At 42.4% G+C, this 19,768-nt stretch overlaps 2 protein-coding genes across 3 annotated transcripts in view; one reads left to right on the top strand and one right to left on the bottom strand.

Annotated features, from left to right (window-relative positions):
* The first annotated feature begins 88 nt into the window (after positions 1–88).
* On the top strand, positions 89–8,720 carry CHCHD4 (coiled-coil-helix-coiled-coil-helix domain containing 4). The gene is made up of 3 exons (XM_065687391.1): positions 89–201; positions 2,059–2,157; positions 7,554–8,720. The coding sequence occupies exons 1-3, from the start codon at positions 180–182 to the stop codon at positions 7,847–7,849; spliced, it is 417 nt and encodes a 138-aa protein (XP_065543463.1). The 5' UTR covers positions 89–179; the 3' UTR covers positions 7,850–8,720.
* Positions 8,721–14,785: 6,065 nt separating this feature from the next.
* LOC136018295 (netrin-4-like) overlaps positions 14,786–19,768 on the bottom strand; it is a 45,253-nt gene continuing 40,270 nt past the window's right edge. For both annotated transcript variants that reach the window (XM_065687389.1, XM_065687388.1), the window contains 3 exons: positions 18,903–18,971; positions 17,667–17,837; positions 14,786–17,027 (listed from right to left, as the gene is read on the bottom strand). In XM_065687389.1, coding sequence (XP_065543461.1) covers positions 16,891–17,027; positions 17,667–17,837; positions 18,903–18,971 — 377 coding nt within the window. In that variant the 3' untranslated portion in view covers positions 14,786–16,890. The remainder of the gene's footprint in view (positions 17,028–17,666; positions 17,838–18,902; positions 18,972–19,768) is intronic.

Raw genomic sequence — 19,768 nt, 5'->3', positions numbered from 1 at the left:
TGGCGGGCAGGAGGTGCGTCAGCGGCCGCGGGCGGGCGGGGAGGGCGCTTCCGGAGGCGGCAGGTCATAGCGTGGAGCGGCGCGGCCCTGCCCGCGGCTGTGGCGGTCACTGGGAGCGGAGGAGGCCGGCGGGACGAGTCTGCGTGCGCGCTGTGGGGAAGGCACCGCGCGGCTCCGCCATGTCCTACTGCAGGCAAGAAGGTGCGCCCGGGTGGCCCCCCAATGTCATACCGCCGGGACGGGACAGGCCGGGCGGGCTCACCCTCAGGCGGCCCGGGGGAAGGTGGGGACGGCGCGGGTGCACCTCAGCCCTCGAAGGGAGGGCGCAGCCTGAGGGAGGAGAAGGCACGAAAGCGGCAGCGTGTGGCGAGGGGAGCCGCCTCGCCTCGCCTTCCCCGCCCGACCGCTCCCCTCACGGCAGGCAGGAGGCCGCGGCGGGGTGGCCGCTGCCCCCCGGGCCGGCCTGTGTCCCGGTTGCGGGTCCTCGCACCGGCCCTGCGGAGAAGGTGCCGCCCTGCAGCGGGTGTTGAACCATCCCCGGCGAGCGGCCGGAGCTGGGCGCGTCGTGCCTGCGGGCTCCGCGTTCAGCTCGGCAGCTTTGCGGTGCGGTGACTCCGGGAGCACCCTCCCCTCGGGCTGGGTTTCTGCCGGCTGGAGTGGCCAAAGGTGGGGTTTTACTTCTTCAGGGGGAACGCGGCAGGTGGGCAGGATGGGCAGAGTGCGAGCTTTGTGTTTCTCTGTTGTACAAGGTATTATACTGCATAGGTGGTGGTGGCGAGCAGGCTTGACCGCCTCATAACCTGTGGGATGCTCACCCCCCGTTAAGCCGTGTCAAGTGACTGAATGTGAGGTTTCAATCTGTAAAAAAGCCGTTCTATAGTTCTAAAGGCCTTTTTTCCATTTATAAACTTTGGTATATCGAATGCTGATTGTAGACTGTGGTGAGGAAGTTGCAACCTATGGGCCCCTTTGCTTTATTGTTGACTTGCTTATTTTAACATCTTGGACCTTTACAAGGTCTGTGAGTTGTCTACAAAGCTCAGTGAAAGGGTTTGGAGTTTCTATATTTCTAGTTCCTTCTGTGTAAGAAGTGACTGGGCATTTTGCATTAACTGTACAATGCAGAACTGACAGAAAACTGCTCTGTTAAAAGAGGCTTAGATTTATCTGCTTCTCTGACATATATTTAAATGGGAAGTTACTGAACATCAGCTAGTTGAGGTTGCATTGAGGGGCAAAAAGACACTAGTTTTTAATATGCCAAGTCATTGTTGTGGCCTTACGAACTTGGAGAACAGAAAGAAGTTCTTGGGGAACTTACCATTTACTTTCCACTCAATGAATGAGTTATGTGTTCAGAAGAGTTTCATCTGGCTGTTGTTTTCTGCTTGTATCTGCCTTGGAGTGCTTATAGTTGTTAGAAAACTCTACTCAGGTTTCCAGCCAAGCCTCCCCCCCACCCCACTACAGAGCTTTGTTAAATCAAGAGTGGCACAGAAGCAGGAAGGTGTTGTCTTGGGTTTCTGTCCTTGGTAATGGTCACAGCACCTTTCACTATAGTTGGTTCCGCACCATTATGGTGCTTTTTGGTGTTTAAGTCAGGTAATTCCTGTAAAATACTATACCAGTCTTTAATGTAGAGCACTGTTGTCAGTAAGTTATAAGTAAGTTATCAGTTTATCAGTAACTTACTGATAAACTATGGAACACTTTAGTGTAGTTTTCCTTTTCTTTTTCCCTTCATCTGGGTTAGTGCTGGTAATGGAGTAGTTTGAGTTTTGACTTTTTAGCTTCACAGTTCAATGAACTGCACTGTGATCTGCAGCCATTACAGTGCATTGCTGTGAAAGCTGGAGCTTTAGAAGAGTAGAATGTCAGCTGTGTATGAACCAACAGCTGTTCTAATTGAAGGTGAAAAGTACAACAGGATTAATTCACTGTTAACATTAATGCATCACGCCGAATATCTCATTACTTTGTGGTGTTCAACAGCTTTGTAAATGATTCCTCCCATCTCAGCTTTCTCTGAACTTTTACCTGTTGCCTCCCATATGGCAGGAAAAGACAGAATCATATTTGCTACCAAGGAGGACCATGAGACACCGAGCAGTGCTGAGCTGGTTGCAGATGACCCAGATGACCCTTATGAAGAGCAAGGTCAGTAGTAAGCAGAAGAATGGAAGTAAGGAGTGATACATCACATACATACTACCAGTCTTGACCAAAGAAAGCCAACCTTGTATGAAGCAGGAACAAATCATTCATTTTTAAAAACTGAGGGCAGCTGGTTATTCAGTAGATAAACACCCAAACTCTTAGCAGTTTTAACTTCCAAATTAACATCACAAATGACATGTTTTCCTTATGGTGGTGTGTTTTTCCCTAACTTTTAATAATCTTTCAAAGTAGTCTGTTCACGTGTGTCAATTAATGCCTGATCGTTTTGGTTACTAGCCAGAGATACTCAGAAAAACGCTTTTCCTTCACTTCTTTTATTAGCGAAGTTACAGCTTAACCAGTGAAAATTATGGTTGTGTTTTTCACTTTCTAAATGAGGAAATATAGTTTTCAGAGGTGCTGAAGTAAGTTACATACCACTGTCATTGATGTGAGTTGCTCGCCTGCCTGTGTGCAGCTGGAATTGCCTGATTTGGTGACCTGTCAATATCCAATTTAATATAAGTTATAGCTGAAATTATAGCTGACTAATCCTGTACCGTGCTAGTAGCAGTGTAATCAATAACTCATAGTAATATCTTTCAATGGCACATGACAGGTAAGTTCAAATTACTCTGTTTTCAACTGTAGCCATCTTGTCTTGAAAAGATGCAAGTTAAAGTTTTCAGTGAAGATTTCAGTTCTGCTGTGAAGTAGATCTATCTCCAATAGGAGATTTAGGAGAGCAGAATGTTTCTGAGGTCAAGACTTGTGATGTTCTGATTGCACAGAACATTTTTGGTTGCTTCTAATGGATAAACAAAATAATTTTCCTATCATGATGATTAAATAAACTTTGTCCCAAGTTAATAAATTGTCATGAACATCTGTGAATTGGGTTATTTTCTAGATGCCATTACTGCTTAGAGGTCTTCTAGCCTCTTCACTTTGTGTGAAGACCTTTAGAGGGCAGTGTTCAAGCACAGTTCAGCAGCTGGAGCACACAAGGTCATTTTGTTAGTTTAATTTGAACCATATCCTCCTATGTCATTAAAATGACCTTTTTTTTCATACATAGGTTTGTCTTGAAATGATTTTGCATTTAGCTGCCTCTCTTGGCTACATTGCAACTGTATGTAGTCAGTAAGTGACTTCTTTTTATAATGATGTATAAAAGTTTTGCTTGTCAGCAGTGATGAGTCCATTCAGTTTTATAGTGATCCAGATGAGAACAATGAGAGAATTTCAGAAAGGTCTTTCAAAACTGCAGTTTAGTATCTATCAGGAATTTTTCTACTGTGTATTGTCAGGTAGATAGTTTAACTGGCTAAGACCCAACACCCAAACTGTCTCTTTGGTGGAAACAGTTTATGCTTTGGGATTTGTCCTTGTAATCCCCATGGGAATGGGTCTTCAGCCCCTAAGGATTTCAAATGGAGACTTCTACAGGCTATAAAATCTATGTGGCACTTATATCTGCTACTGCCTTGACCAGGATGGAAAGTGAAACCAACAAGTCATTTGTACAAAGTAGTTCATCCCTAGGTAGAAAGCAGTGTCTAACAAGAGCTCACTTTTAAGAGCATTTTTCCTAGCAGTTTGCTACGCGGAAGAGTTAGCTGCTGATGCAGGCAAATGTAAGATCCATTACTGGTCTGTTGAGTGAAGAGTTAACAGCCTCTAATGATCAGATGGTGGAATTAAGTTCCCCCTATTCCTTTTCTGCGGCCTGTGGCTTTCTGTTTCCTTTGGAAAAACTGGAGACTGTTTGCAAATAAAGCAAAGGAAGATGCTTTTTCTAAATACCACATCTGGAGAGCAAACCCTTGGATACTTTATTCACTGAGCTGTTAAGTCACCTTTTGTGGTGTACAGCTAAACAAAGTGGCTTCCTGTTTAGTGAAGTAAATTAATGTATGCAGTCTGTATTGTGGTTGTTTAAAGTTCACTTCTCACTTATAATCATTCATGGTCTTTGGTAGTAATTAAATATTCTGTTAGTAGAAGGTGTCTCTCTAGCAACAGCATGTGGATGCATATTCGGCCTATAACTAAGCATCTATTTTTGACACTGCCTTCTAAGAGGAAAGGGAAGGGTGCCCATCTCAGGTTTACCTACTATAAAGGCTTGGAATGTGAGCATAGAAAACCGTTCTCTTGCTCCCTCTAAAGGGGGGATTGTCTTCCTTCTGTCTCACACCCCGCCCCTTTGCTCCAAATTATTCTCTTTGTACATACACCTTAAGTATATAGTCTTGTGCCATGTATTTTGTTAAGAAACTAGTCTTAAGTTAAAAGAGCCACTTCCTCCTCGTTTAAATGTCATATTAATTGGTTCCTCTTATGTGTGTTTTGCTGGATGCGTAAAAGCCATGGTGAAGAGGGGAGGTGGTGGGGGTTTTCCTAGCAATCTTGTATTTACTGCATGTTAGATCACTTGCTTCCTAAATTATAAAGCAGGGAAGAAAACAGAAAGCCAGAAGCTAGTTATGTCAGGGACACCTTGCAGTGACAATGTGTGTCTATATGATTTTAAGTGAGAAACTCCGTAGGAATTGGCAGTTTTTTGGTTTTGTTTTTTCTCCTTAGCATTTGGTGAGTTACTGCCATGTTTTAAGGATTATCTGAAAACTTCTTATTCGAATAGTCTCAGGCTACAGTGTGTCAGATCAAATCAGAAACAATTGACATATCACAGAGTGTTGCATTTAGTGGGTGTGAAATTTGTGGGTAGGAAAGACATATGGGCAAAATGCTTTGGAATACGTTGAGGTGCAGAAGCTCATGTGATTTTTATCCAAAAGCAAATGGGAAGGGTTCTGCTTCCCATATTAAAAAATAAATATTGCTTTATTTGCACATAAAGCAATGTGCAGGCTTTCCTGATTCAACTTCTGCTTTGATTAGAAGAGTTGGTTTCCAGTCTTCAACTTCTGTGGCCTCATTAACTCTAATGACTCTTTTCATCTTTTCTGCTGTGCTACACACAGACCAGTCATATCTGAGGAAGAACAGTTTTATTGTATAGATGTTTTATATCTACATTTATAGATACCTATAGATGTTTTATATATTTATAGTATTGTTTTATAATACAGCTAAAACTTTTATGTGAGGTTTTGGGTTTTTTATAGGGACCTTTTTCATACTTAAGATAAATGTGTAGTTTGGGTTTTTTGGCTAGTTTTCATTTGGCTTCAGGCATTAATAGACAAGTCTTTAAGCAGCCTACTTTAGTTAGCAGATGACGTGGGAAAACTTCTGCTCTGTTTCCTTTGGAAGAAAATAAAGTTATATAGTATTCTTTTTTATTTCTATCAGCTAGGACATTGATAGAACAAAAGAAGTAAGTTGAGATTTTGGTAGGCAAAATCGTAATGGCTTATATTAAGCCAAAAACATTGAAAGAAGTGAAGCCACGTGGAATGGGCAGGCAGACAAAGTTAACATTCCATATTGCAGCGTGTCTCAGAGTTCGTTGTATGTGCCTCTTAACAGCTGTGGCTGATGGAAACAAGAATTCATTTGCAGCAATTTGGAATGGCGTTCTCACTGTAAAGCTTGTTTCTGGTCTCTTGTGCTGCACATGGAAGAATTTAAATGTTAAAGAGCTCCAGTTTTCATTGAGAACTTTGCTCCCATCAGTTAAATAATTTCTTATTTTATTAGTCTTCCATGAAGAAGGCAGTGGTGAGCCTTATGCATGGGAAGTAATTTTTATTATGGGAAGTATTTACATGATTGGAGAGTTGGCTAAAAGTGCTTATGGAATTGCATCACACACACAGGTTGTTGATGTCCTCTCCCTTCTCTATGTTTCCACACTTGTTCTTGGCGTCTTATTTTGGAGACAGTTTTGAAACTGTTTCCCCAGAGGACTGATGAAGCAAAGGCCTAATTCTTTTAAGAAAGAGCCTGATGAATGTTCAGATGTACAGGACTCTTTATGACTGATGATGTCCCTTTAAATCCTGCTTCCTATGTGTCTGTCATCTTACATTGTGAATCCTTGGCAAATAAACTTCTTATTGGGATGTTTGTCACAAAACGGGGAAGAAACTTTCCTCAGAACAACAGTAGGATTTCATTACAGCAAGTACAAAGACAAGTGTTGACATAAATGCAGCTGTTTCTGCCTTTATCTGTGATATTAACAGATCCCAGGAGCTAAGAGAGATGAAGTGTGATGTCCGCAGTTGATTGCTAATGCAAGTCTTCATCTGCTATGATGTGAACAGGGGTTTTGCCATTGGAGCGTGCTTGCTGCTGTATTTACCAATGAGGAAATGCTTGTCTTACTCATCTGTGGTTTTGTTTTGGTTTTTTAAAGCATGGTTTCCAAAACTGATGCTATTTCTGTGATCAAATAGATGCAAATCAATGTCATGTGATATACAAGAATGTATTGTTTATGGCATAACTCTTACATTGTTGTTAATTCACATGCTTAGAAGGCAGTTCTGGTTCCAAAAGGAACAATATATTTAAGAAAATTATTTTACATGTAACTCCATTGCTGTGGTGTCATCAGGAACATCTCACAACTCCTCATGTATTTTTTGTTTTCTTTCTGAAGTACTAGAAAAATGAGTGTTTAAAATGACTGGTTGATGTTAGTGATGAGGAATATAGGAATCAAGTTTACCAAGCAAGCTGTATTTCTTAAACATTGTATGACCAGTATCTTCCTGCTTTATGTCATCCTTTATGTCAGGATGACATAAAGGAATCTGGCAGCAGCCAGCCATCTCACTCTCCTCAGTAGTCCTGCTTTACCTCCAGGTCACTGAAGATGCCATATACACTGTACTAGGGACATCTCTGTCCAGTGTTTTTTCCAAATCTATCTTGCCAAATAAAGCATGATCTATCAAAAAGGACAGTATTACTGTAGTCAACTAAATTATGCTAAGGAGGCTGTTACTTTCAGTATTGAAAAAGGGACTGATCAACATTGAAGCTGTGGGTTAGTATTCTAGAGTTCATTTAAAACAAGAAGGAAACTGCATCCATCCAACTTGATTTAAAAGAATTCTGCTCTGCAATTAATTTCTTACAACTTGTATGACATGATTTTAAGGCTTGCTTGTTCCCCTGGCAGAGTCTGGCAAGTGGATTGTCTTGACTTCAATCTGTTTTGAAGTTCACTTAGAATATTCTCAGTGATTGTAGTCCAGGGAGAACAGACATGGATCTCGCTGATGCCCAGTAAAGGATCATGCAGATCAGAGATAGAAAGCCTGGCCAGGAAGTGGAAGGTGTTTAGCACCTTTGAAGCTACAGAACTAATAGGGCATTGTGAGTACTTCCACTTACACCTATATTTTAGCAGCTTTCACTGGATGAAATCTATTTTTGGAAGGAGCTTTAACTTCTTTTCTCTCTTGTTTGTTCAGGATTGATATTGCCCAATGGAGATATCAATTGGAATTGCCCGTGCCTGGGTGGAATGGCTAGTGGTCCCTGTGGGGAACAGTTCAAGTCAGCCTTCTCTTGTTTCCACTATAGCACAGAAGAAATAAAGGGATCAGACTGTGTGGACCAATTCCGTGCCATGCAGGAATGCATGCAAAAATACCCAGATCTTTACCCTCAAGAGGATGAAACTGAAGAGAAAGAGAAGTCAAGCAAAGATTTGGAAGCTGCTTCTGTGGAGGCTGCTGCTGCCAAAGAGGAGAAGGGATCTAGCTAATGAAGATGCAAGGAGGCTGTTGTCTCCGTTTCTTGTTTTCAGAGACATGGACTTCTGCAGTATGTTTGTCTTCTGAGTTGTCAAGAAATGTCTCACCATTGTCTTAGACACTGTATCATAGTAATTTATTCCTGAAGGAGAAATCTCAGTGCTACAGTCTTGCAAATAAATACTGCAAAAACAAGTATGTGTGCGTATTAACTTACTATCACACAGTTAATACCTTAACACCTTGTTTGACCCTCAAGTTCTCCTTGAGTTTTGACTTGAATAATGTCTTTGAATATATAGCTTTCAACTGAAATTCCACTAGCACACCAGGTCTGTTTTCATTTCAGTATGTTCTGATCCATAGCTGCTCTTTTTAATGTGTTCTATTCTATTAATACAAGTGGCATTAAAAGATTGATTTTTTTTTTCTTGAAGATTTTTGTTTTTTTTTTTTTTCACAGAATGATACAGAAAATTGAAAACTGCCTAAATCCAGTTTGTAAAATAACTTCAAATGGTTTTAGTAGACTTTGACTGCATTTTCCTACTGGCATCAAGTAAGGATGCCAGAGCAAGGATGTTGAAATGCATCTCTCCTTTAACTTCATTTGTTAATTGTGATGGGTTTTACATATTTAACAATGGTGTGTTGAGCAACCATTGCTAAAGATGGATGGAAAGAATGTTGATCACTGGCTTTATTTTAGCTCTGAAAGCACAGGTTGTTGGGTTCCTGTAGTTAGCATCTGCTCCTTCAGTGTATAGACAAGCTCTTGTAAAATATGTTGAGAATACAGTGAAAAGGCTACCTGGTGTAATGATCTCAAAACAGATACTGTGACTGAAGTGCATATTAAAAAGCAAATACTTTTTACCTTCATTGAAAGCTCCTGTGTCTTTGTGGTGTGTTTCTTTAACATTGCTTGGGTTGGAAATAACTCTTCTGCATTGTAAGCAGGCTTTGAATCAGTTTATGGGTTGTGAAACTTGGTTGCTTCAGCTTGTCAGGTTTTCATTCTTGTCCCATTCTTTTCTCCCCAGCCTTGGGCAGGAAGGCATGAAAAATAGAATTTTCAGTACCTATAGACTGGCTCATGAACCAGCACTACAGAGGGCCTGAATAGCTATTAAATACTTGAAAATTACTTTAAAGGTGTAAATATTTGAATGGTAATTCACTGTAGTTTAATACCTGTGGGTAAGGCAATGCTGCGTTGTTCTTTCCTAGCAAAATGTAGGCTGTGAGAATTGTATTACAGAACAAATCAGCTTCACTGCATGCTGGCTGGCTGGTTTGATTGAGTTTTTTTTTTCTCTTTCATGTGTTGGTTAACTTAACCAAAGCATAAAGTTGTAGTGACAACAATGCAGCCCAGTAAGTCTAGTAATGTCTGAACACTTGCCTGTCTCTGGGCAGCACTCTTGGGTGCTCAGCAACATTGCTTCCGTATAATATTTTGGTATCTTGCTTGCACAAGTTATTTCAGTGTTGGTGATGATGTTTCTGAATATTTGAGGGGAATTCCTGTTGAAGTTTACAGTGTGTTTGAGCTGTTCATATCTCAGTGCAGCTGCTGGAGCCTCAAAAAAACCTGTAGGAAATTAAGTGGCTGACAGCTAGTCAGATCCAAGGGTACAGAGAGCAGGTACTCTCAGCACCTCTATGCTTTTAAGAGAGAAAAGTGTGACACAGCTTCTCAGTGTGACTCTTTCAGGCGTTGGAAGGCAAATGCCAAGTTAACCTGAGTAAATGGGCACAAAAGCAGCAGAGATAAACCTTGGCACTCAGGCAATTGGACCATGAAAATGGAATCTCAGGCAATCAGATAAACACTGGGCACCAAATAAAAACGCATCACGTGCACCCAAGCTTTTGGCTGTTCAGATGGAAATGGTGTTTGTGAAGGGGTGCTCTGTTCTAAGGACTGTTTGCCTCTTACTTTTTCCTGCTGTGCTTTTCTTTCCCACGTTGCCTCGATGTTCTGCAGGTTTGGGATTTAGCCTCTGTTTCTAGCATCTGTAGGAAACAAAATGCAAGAGTCCTGGTCCACAGTAGCTTGGGACCTGACCCTAATACTGCCAGAGAGAACCTGCTGCATATAATGTAACATATTTGAAAGTGTGTTTAAGATGGAGTTGCTTCTTTCTGATTCTGCTGAGGGTCAGCTGTTGGGTAAATAGGGAATATGTATAAGGGCTTTACCTCGGAAATCGCGAAACACTAAGTAATGTGTTGGAGGTGTTTTGAGCAAGGAAGTCCCCACCATTAAAAACTTTAAATAGTAATGTAGATGTGCTTGACATGGAATTAGGGCTGTGTGTTAAGAAACAGTCTTCCATTTTCTGGTTTAGCGCTTACAGTGCGCTTCCTGCCATGGAATTTGTATTTTGCAGCATTTAAGTCAAATGCAGTCAGACTTCCTTCTGGAGCTGAAGTTCGTGACAGCCATGTAGTATAGCTTGCACTTCAGTGGAAGCATAGGCATGAGAATGTAGCTCAACAGTAAAAAGAGGTGGGTTTAATTGTATTTGTCCTACAGGCTTTCATCATTGCTCCTAAAACACTGCCTTGTTCAGTATTACTTGGAAAACTGAAGTCTTGCAAATTTTGATCAATTCTTCAGTTGTTGGATACCGTGCAACTCTGGAGCTGATGCAGCAGTGAAACAAGCTCTGGTTTTGAAGGCTGGGTGGTACCATTCTCACCTGGCTAGAACCCCTGTGTGATGCAGGCCACAAGTTCATCTATGCTTCTAATAATTTCTTTGTTAGGTGGAGTTGCTCCTGCAGTCTACTCAAACTTGACTCTGGGGAGCATGTGTCGCATCTCCTGATGCAGGTAAACATTGCCTATAAAACTTGTGTCTTTTAATGTAAAATATATGCTGAAATATAGTTAACTACTGAAAAGTGGTTAAAATTAGGTGAAGTTACGTTTCAGAATGTGTTTAAAAGTTACTGATTTCTGCTTTTCTCTGCAGTACAGCCTACCTGCATTTCAAAGACCTATCCTGTGCTTAGTAACTTTTGTAGAGATAGGACCTTGCTTCAGGTGTGAGAATGACCTTTTATTTTTCCTTCTTCCCTGCAGCAGGAATGCTGTACACAACAGTGTCTGGAGGGAGATGCTTATCTTGCAGTTCATTCTGAGGATCATTAGATCTGGGGATCTGGCAGGGCTGTGTTGGAAACGAGATCTGTATCCTCTGCAGTCCTCAGTGAGCACATCCTTGTTAAACCTCAGTGTTGTCTCCAGTTCATCTGAGGCACTTATCTGATCACACGTCAATGAATCTCTTTGAGAAGAGTTGTTACCTCAATAGGTAGAGCCTACTTTCTTACTCCTAGGGAAGAGAAAAAAAGGATATTATTTGCTTCTTGGACTCTTGTTTTACTTCTCATTAAAATTCTAGTTGGTGTGGGACAGTGTAGAGAAGCTACCAGCACTTTGTCATTTATTCTCAGCCAGCTGTAGTCACTGGACATGACTTCATTTGGTTGCATAGCACCAGCCTGCAGTTGTTTTTCAAGTCCTTTTAACCCCTCTAGAACTGATGTTCTGGTAGTGATGCTGAAAACTTGAGAGAGTGAGTAGCGACTGCATAGGGCAGGATGATGAGAACTCTAGTTCAGGACTTAGGGGATCATTAGCTGAGCATGGGAGAAGCAGCAGGATGTATCTCTCAAATACAGTGAATTCCATGTTCTTAGCATAAGCTATAGCCAGCAGCCAGGGCCTGAATGGAGAGGTAATCTCTAAACCAAGAAGAAATATTGTTGTTCTTGGGGGGCTTTTTCCAAGCAGCTTATTACTCGTGGGTGTTGCTGTATGTGTGAGCAGACAGCTCATGGACTGTCCCAGCTGAAACAAAGAGCACAGGAAGCTCTGCGGTGCTTCCACATGGCAGATTAACCCAGATGCGGCACAGTGCTGTGCAGGGTTCATGGGCACAGGGTTGGTTGTACCTGATCTGATTTGTTTGTTGATCGATTTGTTTCTGGATGTGGCAAGTTCCTCATACCTCCTAAGGGGGTGAAAGCGTCTGCTCTTAATGTGCTCCTTCCCTTTATAGGGTGCTCTATGGGAGAGGGGATGAATGATTTCTACGCCTGTGGTTTCTAACCTTTTCCTCACTGTTACGAGAGTGTTGCTTCCTCCACCCTATTTGTTTGGTTTTTTTGTTCCCTTCTCAGTTCTAGCCTTGCTGCCTTTACCCCTACAGCCAGTCATGTTAGAGTATGGAGACTGAAATGAGCACACTTCTATCTACCTAAGTCCTGAGCATTTGTCCGTAGGACATCTTCCACTTGCCTGTCACACATTTCTATTTTCATGCCACAATCCTTGCATCACCTCTGTGTAAAGGAGTAGTTTTAGGACCTGTTAGAATCATAGAATAGTTTGGGTTGGAAAGGACCTCAAGATCATCCAGTTCCAACCCCCCTCCCATGGGCAGGGACACCTCACACTAAACCATCCCACACAAGGCCTCATCCAACCTGGCCTTGAACACCGCCAGGGATGGAGCACTCACAACCTCCCTGGGCAACCCATTCCAGTGCCTCACCACCCTCACAGTAAAGAACTTCTGCCTTATATCCAATCTAAACTTCCCCTGTTTCAGTTTTAACCCATTACCCCTTGTCCTGTCACTACAGTCCCTGATGAAGAGTCCCTCCCCAGCATCCCTATAGGCCCCTTCAGGTACTGGAAGGCTGCTCTGAGGTCTCCACGCAGCCTTCTCTTCTCCAGGCTGAACAGCCCCAACTTCCTCAGCCTGACTTCATACGGGAGGTGCTCCAGTCCCTGATCATCCTCGTGACCTCCTCTGGACTTGTTCCAGCAGTTCCATGTCCTTTTTATGTTGAGGACACCAGAACTGCACACAATGCTCCAGATGTAAGAGCAGAGTAGAGGGGCAGGATCAGTGCTTTTTAGGCCTCATTAGGTCTCAAATCAGTAAAACTTCATGTGTATATTTCTTATGGGAATTAAGCACCTACATATAAGACTGCAGGACTGGGTTTTGATCAGTTACAGAATTAACATGCCAGCTACATAAATTAAACATGTATCCTGGTTGCCTTATTAGCTAAATGCTTTTCTCCATTTGCCTGACTGTGCTAACACCGTCGAAGCAAAAACCTGCTGTTTGGAATGTTTGTGGTTTAGTAACTTAAAAAGACTTAATGTGTATGTGATTTGAGGATTGCATGGTTTAAAAGCTTAAAAATAGATCCCAAACCTCACATCAGGATAAGCATCTGAGTATTTTTAATGGAAGTTTTAAGTACAAAAAAAGGGCTACAACACATAACAACGCACTTTTCAGGCCTGGGGATGCACATCTTGTGAGTTACCTCGATTAGAGAAGGCTTACATCGAGTAGCACAGAGAAACTGAGAGACATGGTAAATGCTGCAGAGAAAACTTACTCTTCAGAGCAGGGAGCCACCCTCAGAAGAGCAGTGCAGAGAGGTTGTGTGTAGGCACGTTTTCCTCCTTAGCTGCTTGCCAAGAGCAGAGCTGGAGAAGCATTCATGGATACACATGCTCCAGAGAGCTGCTTTGACCCCCAGCACTCCTGGATTTGCTCTTATCTATCTGTGGAAGGTTACACATGTTTCTGCTTCAACCACCAGTGCTATTACAAATCATCCACAGCTTTTCGGACTCCTTTTTATTTGTGGATAAAGGCTTTTATTTCATCCTTAGGCAGGATTGGCTACTGTTTGCTATGTGATTGCTACCGCTTGTGAGGCACCTTGTCTATTTGGGTGCTATAGGCATGTTCATGTGGCCAACTTAAAGACAGGTCTCACTTTAGATGTCCTTAAAGAAGAGGTTCAGCCACTTCTGCATTGGGCAAATGCATCCTTCTCTCCATGTCAGTATTCTCTGTATTACTGTACCACCCAAGACACACGGTCACAATGGGGATCACAAGGTGTATGATGTTGTACCCAGGCCTACAAAACAATTTGGGGTTTGGTACAGGAACACCATATTGTCTATGGCAGTTCTTTTAATTTGCTGTGTATAACCTTGTTTGCTTGTCCTGAGGAATACATGACAGTTTCTACTAGGAAGACAGTTGTCATCTTGCACTGTCTCATGCTCATCTTTATTTCAGGTACCAGCACTCAAGATAATAACTTCTTTCCATCCCAAAGTCTCATGGTGATGAATTTCAACTTTCCCATCTCTTCCTTAATCAATAGCTGTTGTAACTTGATCTAGGCAGTTAATTTCTGTTCTATTCAGCCTAGCTTTCAGCCAGGCTACCTGGATTATAGCACTGCAGAACAGAGAGATTGCACATGGTGGCTGGAACTTTTCTTCTTTCATTTGCCTTCTCTGTGAACTCAGAGACACCTGATCAGCAGAAACAATGATATTGATAAGAAACCAACTTGCAGTGTTGGCTTATCCAAATGTGCTTTCATTTTTCACTTTTGAATTAAATTCCGTGTTTATGGAATACCCACGACTCTGTAGAGCAAAACCATTAAACATCAGCTAGTAGTGGGAACAAGATGTGCAGTGTTTCTAACTAATGGAGTGAAGGTGACTGAGCTATACAGGTACCAGCAAGTAAATTAGAGATTCAAAATAATGGGAAATCAGGAGAAAAAATTAGCTGGATTTCTTATCTCTAAAGCATGCGTATGCATCACCTACTGCCATGATGTCTGAAATGTGGGATATACTGGCGACTGTCTTTGCATCCAACAGTGCTTGCAGTTGGTAGTCATTGATCACTGTGTTACAGAAGGCCCCAAAAGCACACACCAGGGTATCAATATCTTGTTCCCAACAGCATTTCCCCTAGCACGAGCTAGAAATGCTTGTAAATTACCATGTAAAAAATAACTTCTCACCCACATTAAGGATCTGTGCAGATGTTTGCCCTCCCCACAAAATCACCAGGCTAGCACAAAGAGTGGAATATGGGAGTTTGCTTTAATGTGGTACTGACTATAAACCAAAATGGAGTACGAGCATCATTAAATAAGATCCCCTGCAGGTAGGACGGCCTCTGTTGAAAAGCGTGTTTCTTAGCTTCATTCTAAACCCACACTTGATTTTCATTTATTCTTGGAGGCCCTTTAGAACAGACTGTAGATTCATGTACACGTCTTTATTGAGATTTGAAAGAGAACTGTTCAGTCTTTGTGGTGAGATGATTTCTGGAGACATTAAAGGAAGCAGTTGCTACACTCTTACCTTCAGTAAGCTGACATTGCAAATTAAACCAAATTCCTTGGTTAAAAAGTGGTTTATTGCATTAATTAAGCGGCTTCTGGAGATGCCACAGTGTTGGATACCACTTGAGGTAACAACAAATAAATAATGAAGTGAAAGAGGGAAAGTGATGGCAATGGAGGATGGGAGAAGGCGGAGGAAAGGGGGAGGCAGAAACACTGTTTATGCACTGCTGGGGAAAAAGTAGGGGGTTTATTCTGTAAGTATCTGCCTGCCATCCACTCCCAAATGAGCTGAGGGGTTTCCGCTGTTCAACCAGTCTGAAAACAGCAACAAAAGGCAGGAAAGCAGCTGGTGATGCAGAGAACAAACCAATGGCCTATGCTGTCGACTGGGACTGCGATCATTCTGCGTTAGTGTTAGCTTTCTTTAGGTACTCCATGTGCCAGTCAGACAGTGCTGGATGAAGATAGCAGATATCTCCTGAGAGCATTATAGACATGGAGTAGGAATAGCAGAAGTAGCCCGTGTACATGCAGCTTCTCTGGAACCCCCTTCAACTCATAGTTTCTGCTTTATTTGAAGAGGGACCGTGCTCCAGTCAGCTTCATTTGATCGTGAGTCCTTCAATAGGAAATGCAGGTCTTAAACTACACTTACCTCAAAACACTGTGTTAGGGAATGATTCAAGAAGCTACCTCTTCGTGACTATAGGGTAAAATCGAGTTAGAAAGGATGCTCTTGCAGAACAGAACTATTTTTACCTAGAGTGCAGATGTTGTCACTCCTGTGCTTCTGTGGAGGGAAAAATAATCCTCAGGTACAATAGGAAGCCAAGCTTCGGTATCTTAACCCGATATAAAGCAGAATGAAAGCACTAAGTGCAATCAAGTGCCAGTGGTCTTGAGCACAGTTTGAACAGGCAGGAGGCTCTCACAGAGGCAGTAGCTCCCTTGTTTGATGCACAGTCCATTTACCTCCTCCTGCTTCAGCCTTGCAGCTTTTGTAGTGTCACAATCCCAACATGAGAGCAGCTGCTATTTCCTCACGTGCTTTGGCTCTTTCCTAGTATTAAGGCTTTTCAGTGGTCATCACTGTGAAACCTTTATGGTGTTACAAACTAAAGCACTACAGCAAAGAGCAAAACGACTTCAGAGAGTAAGGGTTGGATTTGGCATCAAGTTTGAGCCAAGTTTAGTTTCTGCAGCAGCCCTCAGCATTGATGGAGTATACATCTATAAAGGACTTTGTCCCAGAAGAAATCATGTGTTAGTGTGTTCCTGTTCAGCAATGGTATAATATTGCCTTTAGGAAAACAATGTGTTCTATTGGCATAATTGCAGTCTGGTGTTACAGCAGTCTGAGCTTTTAAGTATTATTTGATGTGCTGTTTAGTATCATGCCACTGGTAAAGCTGAAAGAAATTCCTGCCTTGTAAGTGGTCACTTACAAGGAAAACTACACCCAAGTGCTGAATGCATTGTGTAAGCAGCTTATACACATTAACACCAGACTCTGACCTGAAGTATGGTAACACTAATCCTTATCTTTAGTTTTGCCTTGTAGAATGATTCTCCAGGTATGTGGAACCAGGCTTAAATTAAGAACTGACTTGTAGCCTATGTACGATGCACTAGTTAATGTTGTATGATAAGGCTGTGCCTTTGTGGGAAAAGGAGTCGCATCCCAAGTTTCCTATGTGTGTGAAAGGAGAAAGGATGGCAAGTCTGCTTCCATCACCTCAGCTAGGAGCATCCTGAATGGAAACGCATGAGCTAACTACACCTTTCACTGCAGTGTTACTAAGAGGCAAAGTTCAGCTCTGCAACTCCTGAAGCAGGAATTATTTGCATCCAGTTCGGAGAATGTCTGATACTTGTTTTCCCAAATGTGCTTTCCAGGGTTTCACCAGGCTGTTCATGTTCACAAGGAGTTTGCTGGTCCTAGAGTCCTCCTGGCCTGCTATGAGATAGTCAGTACCTAATTGAAACAAAAGAAAAGGGAGAAAAAACTTCAGTCAATACTGAATGGAAGAAAACAGAACTAAATGCAGAATTGCTCCATTTCATAAGGATCTGGCCTCTTTTTTGAGGCCCTACTACCTATGTCTTATGGTTGTAACCTGGGAAGTCTGGCTCACTATTTTCATATGTAACACCAGCACATATAATAAATCTGTTCAGATGGAATTTTGCTACTCATCATACCTATACAAGCCAGGAATAATGCTACTGAAGCACATGGAGTTACAGTGGCTTAAAACAAAGGTCAGACAGATCAAATTCAAACCTGGGCATCTGTACATGGAGGCGTTGAATCTGTAAATGATATAGGCCATTGGAACTATGTCAATGTGTAGTTGTCAGATGATTTATGCTCAGGAATTACAACATTGAACCTGTGTGGACAGGATTCAGCGCTGACAATATGCACAACAGAGTGTGCATGCACGTGAGATGGCACATGCATAACCTGGATGAAGCTGGCTAAGCTGTTATTGCAAGAAAGGCAGCAACAGGGAAGGCTGAATTGAGGAATGTAGCCAGACTCATGCTCACAATGAATTACCACCACAGTTTAGAGGGGATGGAAATTAGCCGGTAAGCATTTTGGCCTTACCAGGGTTGAGAATGGGACATGTACATCCCCTGTTGGTCCAGGATTCTGGGTAAATGCTTCTGTTGCTCCGAGCAATTTTCACTTTGCCTGATTTCAGGACCTTCTTCACCTTCACAACAACTTCTGCGTGGGTCCCTTTGTCATGAGCCGACAGGATTCTTGCTTTTATCACTGCCAGAAAACATTCCAAGATAGAGACCAATAATAAATTCTGGTTTATGCTGCTAAAAGGTAGAACTTTAACACCTTGAAAGAAGACATGAAAAAATCACTGCGGCTGCATTGCAGTGCTTGTGCACTTTGGTCATGGTTCTTCTAAATAAAGGTGGAGAAGAAAAGCTACATTTTTCTGTTGAAGTAGTTAACTGGTCCTTTCAGTATGTTATTCACCGACTTTTTAATGGGCTGATGTTAAACGCTTGGAAATCATAGAAAAGCCCTTGTATGTGCACACAGGAAGGGTGCAAAAAGCAGATCAGCAGGTAACAGCCTGGTTTTAAGTGCACGGATTCCAGGCTTTATATTTTGCAGTTAGGAACCTTCTGTTGGGCTTTAACACTGGCCTCTCAAAAACTTCATCCTGTGGGAAGGGACTGTCTGCTCTGCAGGAAGGAAGTCAGGAAGCTTCCCATCAGACTGCTTGCATGTCACATGGCTGCAATTCCATACAACGAACCAGGAAAAGCATTCTTGTTTCGTGGCCCAGCATCTGGTTGCTGTGATAAATTCCTGTGCTTTTAATTTAAGAGGATCCCATAACTTTTGGCAGGGTAATCTCATCTAGGTTAGCCCCACAAGCGGGCTGCGCTGTCATGGCACAAACACATCAAACCTTCGGATGCTAGAGCTTTCCTTTCTTGCTTCATGTGATGGCACGAACCAGGTGATCATAAAACATGCTATTAAATACATTCTTGGTAAACAAGCATGGCCGTTTGAACCTGCATAACCAGTGCAAAACCAATGGTGGTTTAGATAGAAGGTTTTTATCATTCAATCTTGATGTGGAGCTCCAATTCTAGCACTCCTGCTGCTGTGGAGAGGGAAGGTGACTGGGTGGAAAGGAGCCTGGTTCAGTTCTGATCAGAAGTTGGACATGTCAAAAAAGGTAGAAGAAATCCTACCTCTTATTTCCTGCCTTAGCCACTTCTGTCATTTTTCATAGCTATCAGCGAATAACAGAGGGAGAACCCGCTGAAGTTATCATGCCTTGAGGACATGTTACTACTCACTTACCATAAGCGTATTTCATTTGGCAGAAGTCAGAGACGCTTCCAAGCACCTTTTCTTTACAAACACACTTTTCTAGCAGCGGAACCACAGAACGCAGAGGGTTGAGGAAGAGCCAGGACATGAGAGAGAAAAGAAAACAGCGCTCAGTTAGAAAGTTATATGGATATAGCTCCTATAGCCTGGATGGACATTAAGAGTACACTTGAGAGTGAGTTCAGTTGTTTGCAAATTGGTTTCCTGTTAGATGATGCAGTGATTGTTCCAGAATCTGATAGGTACTGTTGGGCAAAATGTGGCCCTCGTGGGGTCTATTGTACAATTAATAAACTGATACTAATAAAGAGATTTGTAAGAATCAGATCCAGCTGTAAACCAGAGGTGTACCCCAAGAGTGGTGCATTTCAGTGATGTCTGTCATCATCTTTTTACAAATAGCATTTGAAGTTCAGCAGCGAAAAGAGAGTATTTTTTTCACACAGCCTTACTCAGGACTTACCAGTTTCCAAACCCAAAGTTGAATAGTGAAGTTGGGTTGGAAAATAACAGTGTTGCAGCCCAGAAAGCCAACCGTATCCTGGGCTGCATCAACAGGAGCGTGACCAGCAAGGCAAAAGAGGTGATCCTGCCCCTCTACTCTGCTCTCGTGAGACCTCACCTGGAGCATTGTGTGCAGTTCTGGTGTCCTCAACATAAAAGGGACATGGAACTGTTGGAACAAGTCCAGAGGAGGCCACGAGGATGATCAGGGGCTGGAGCACCTCCTGTATGAAGACAGGCTGAGGAAGTTGGGGCTGTTCAGCCTGGAGAAGAGAAGGCTGCGTGGAGACCTCATAGCAGCCTTCCAGTATCTGAAGGGGGCCTATAGGGAT

This window comes from Lathamus discolor, chromosome 7, assembly GCF_037157495.1.
Source record: "Lathamus discolor isolate bLatDis1 chromosome 7, bLatDis1.hap1, whole genome shotgun sequence".
NCBI classification, from domain to species: domain Eukaryota; kingdom Metazoa; phylum Chordata; class Aves; order Psittaciformes; family Psittacidae; genus Lathamus; species Lathamus discolor.
The sequence above is the reverse complement of the archived record's forward strand: the minus strand, read 5'-3'. Positions and strand labels throughout refer to the sequence as shown.

Excerpts from the sequence above, each read along its gene's own strand:
- CHCHD4 (XM_065687391.1), top strand. The coding sequence starts at position 180 with ATGTCCTACTGCAGGCAAGAAG. Across the intron at positions 202-2,058 it reads GTCCTACTGCAGGCAAGAAG|GAAAAGACAGAATCATATTT; the intron begins GTGCGCCCGGGT and ends CCCATATGGCAG. Across the intron at positions 2,158-7,553 it reads TGACCCTTATGAAGAGCAAG|GATTGATATTGCCCAATGGA; the intron begins GTCAGTAGTAAG and ends TTGTTTGTTCAG.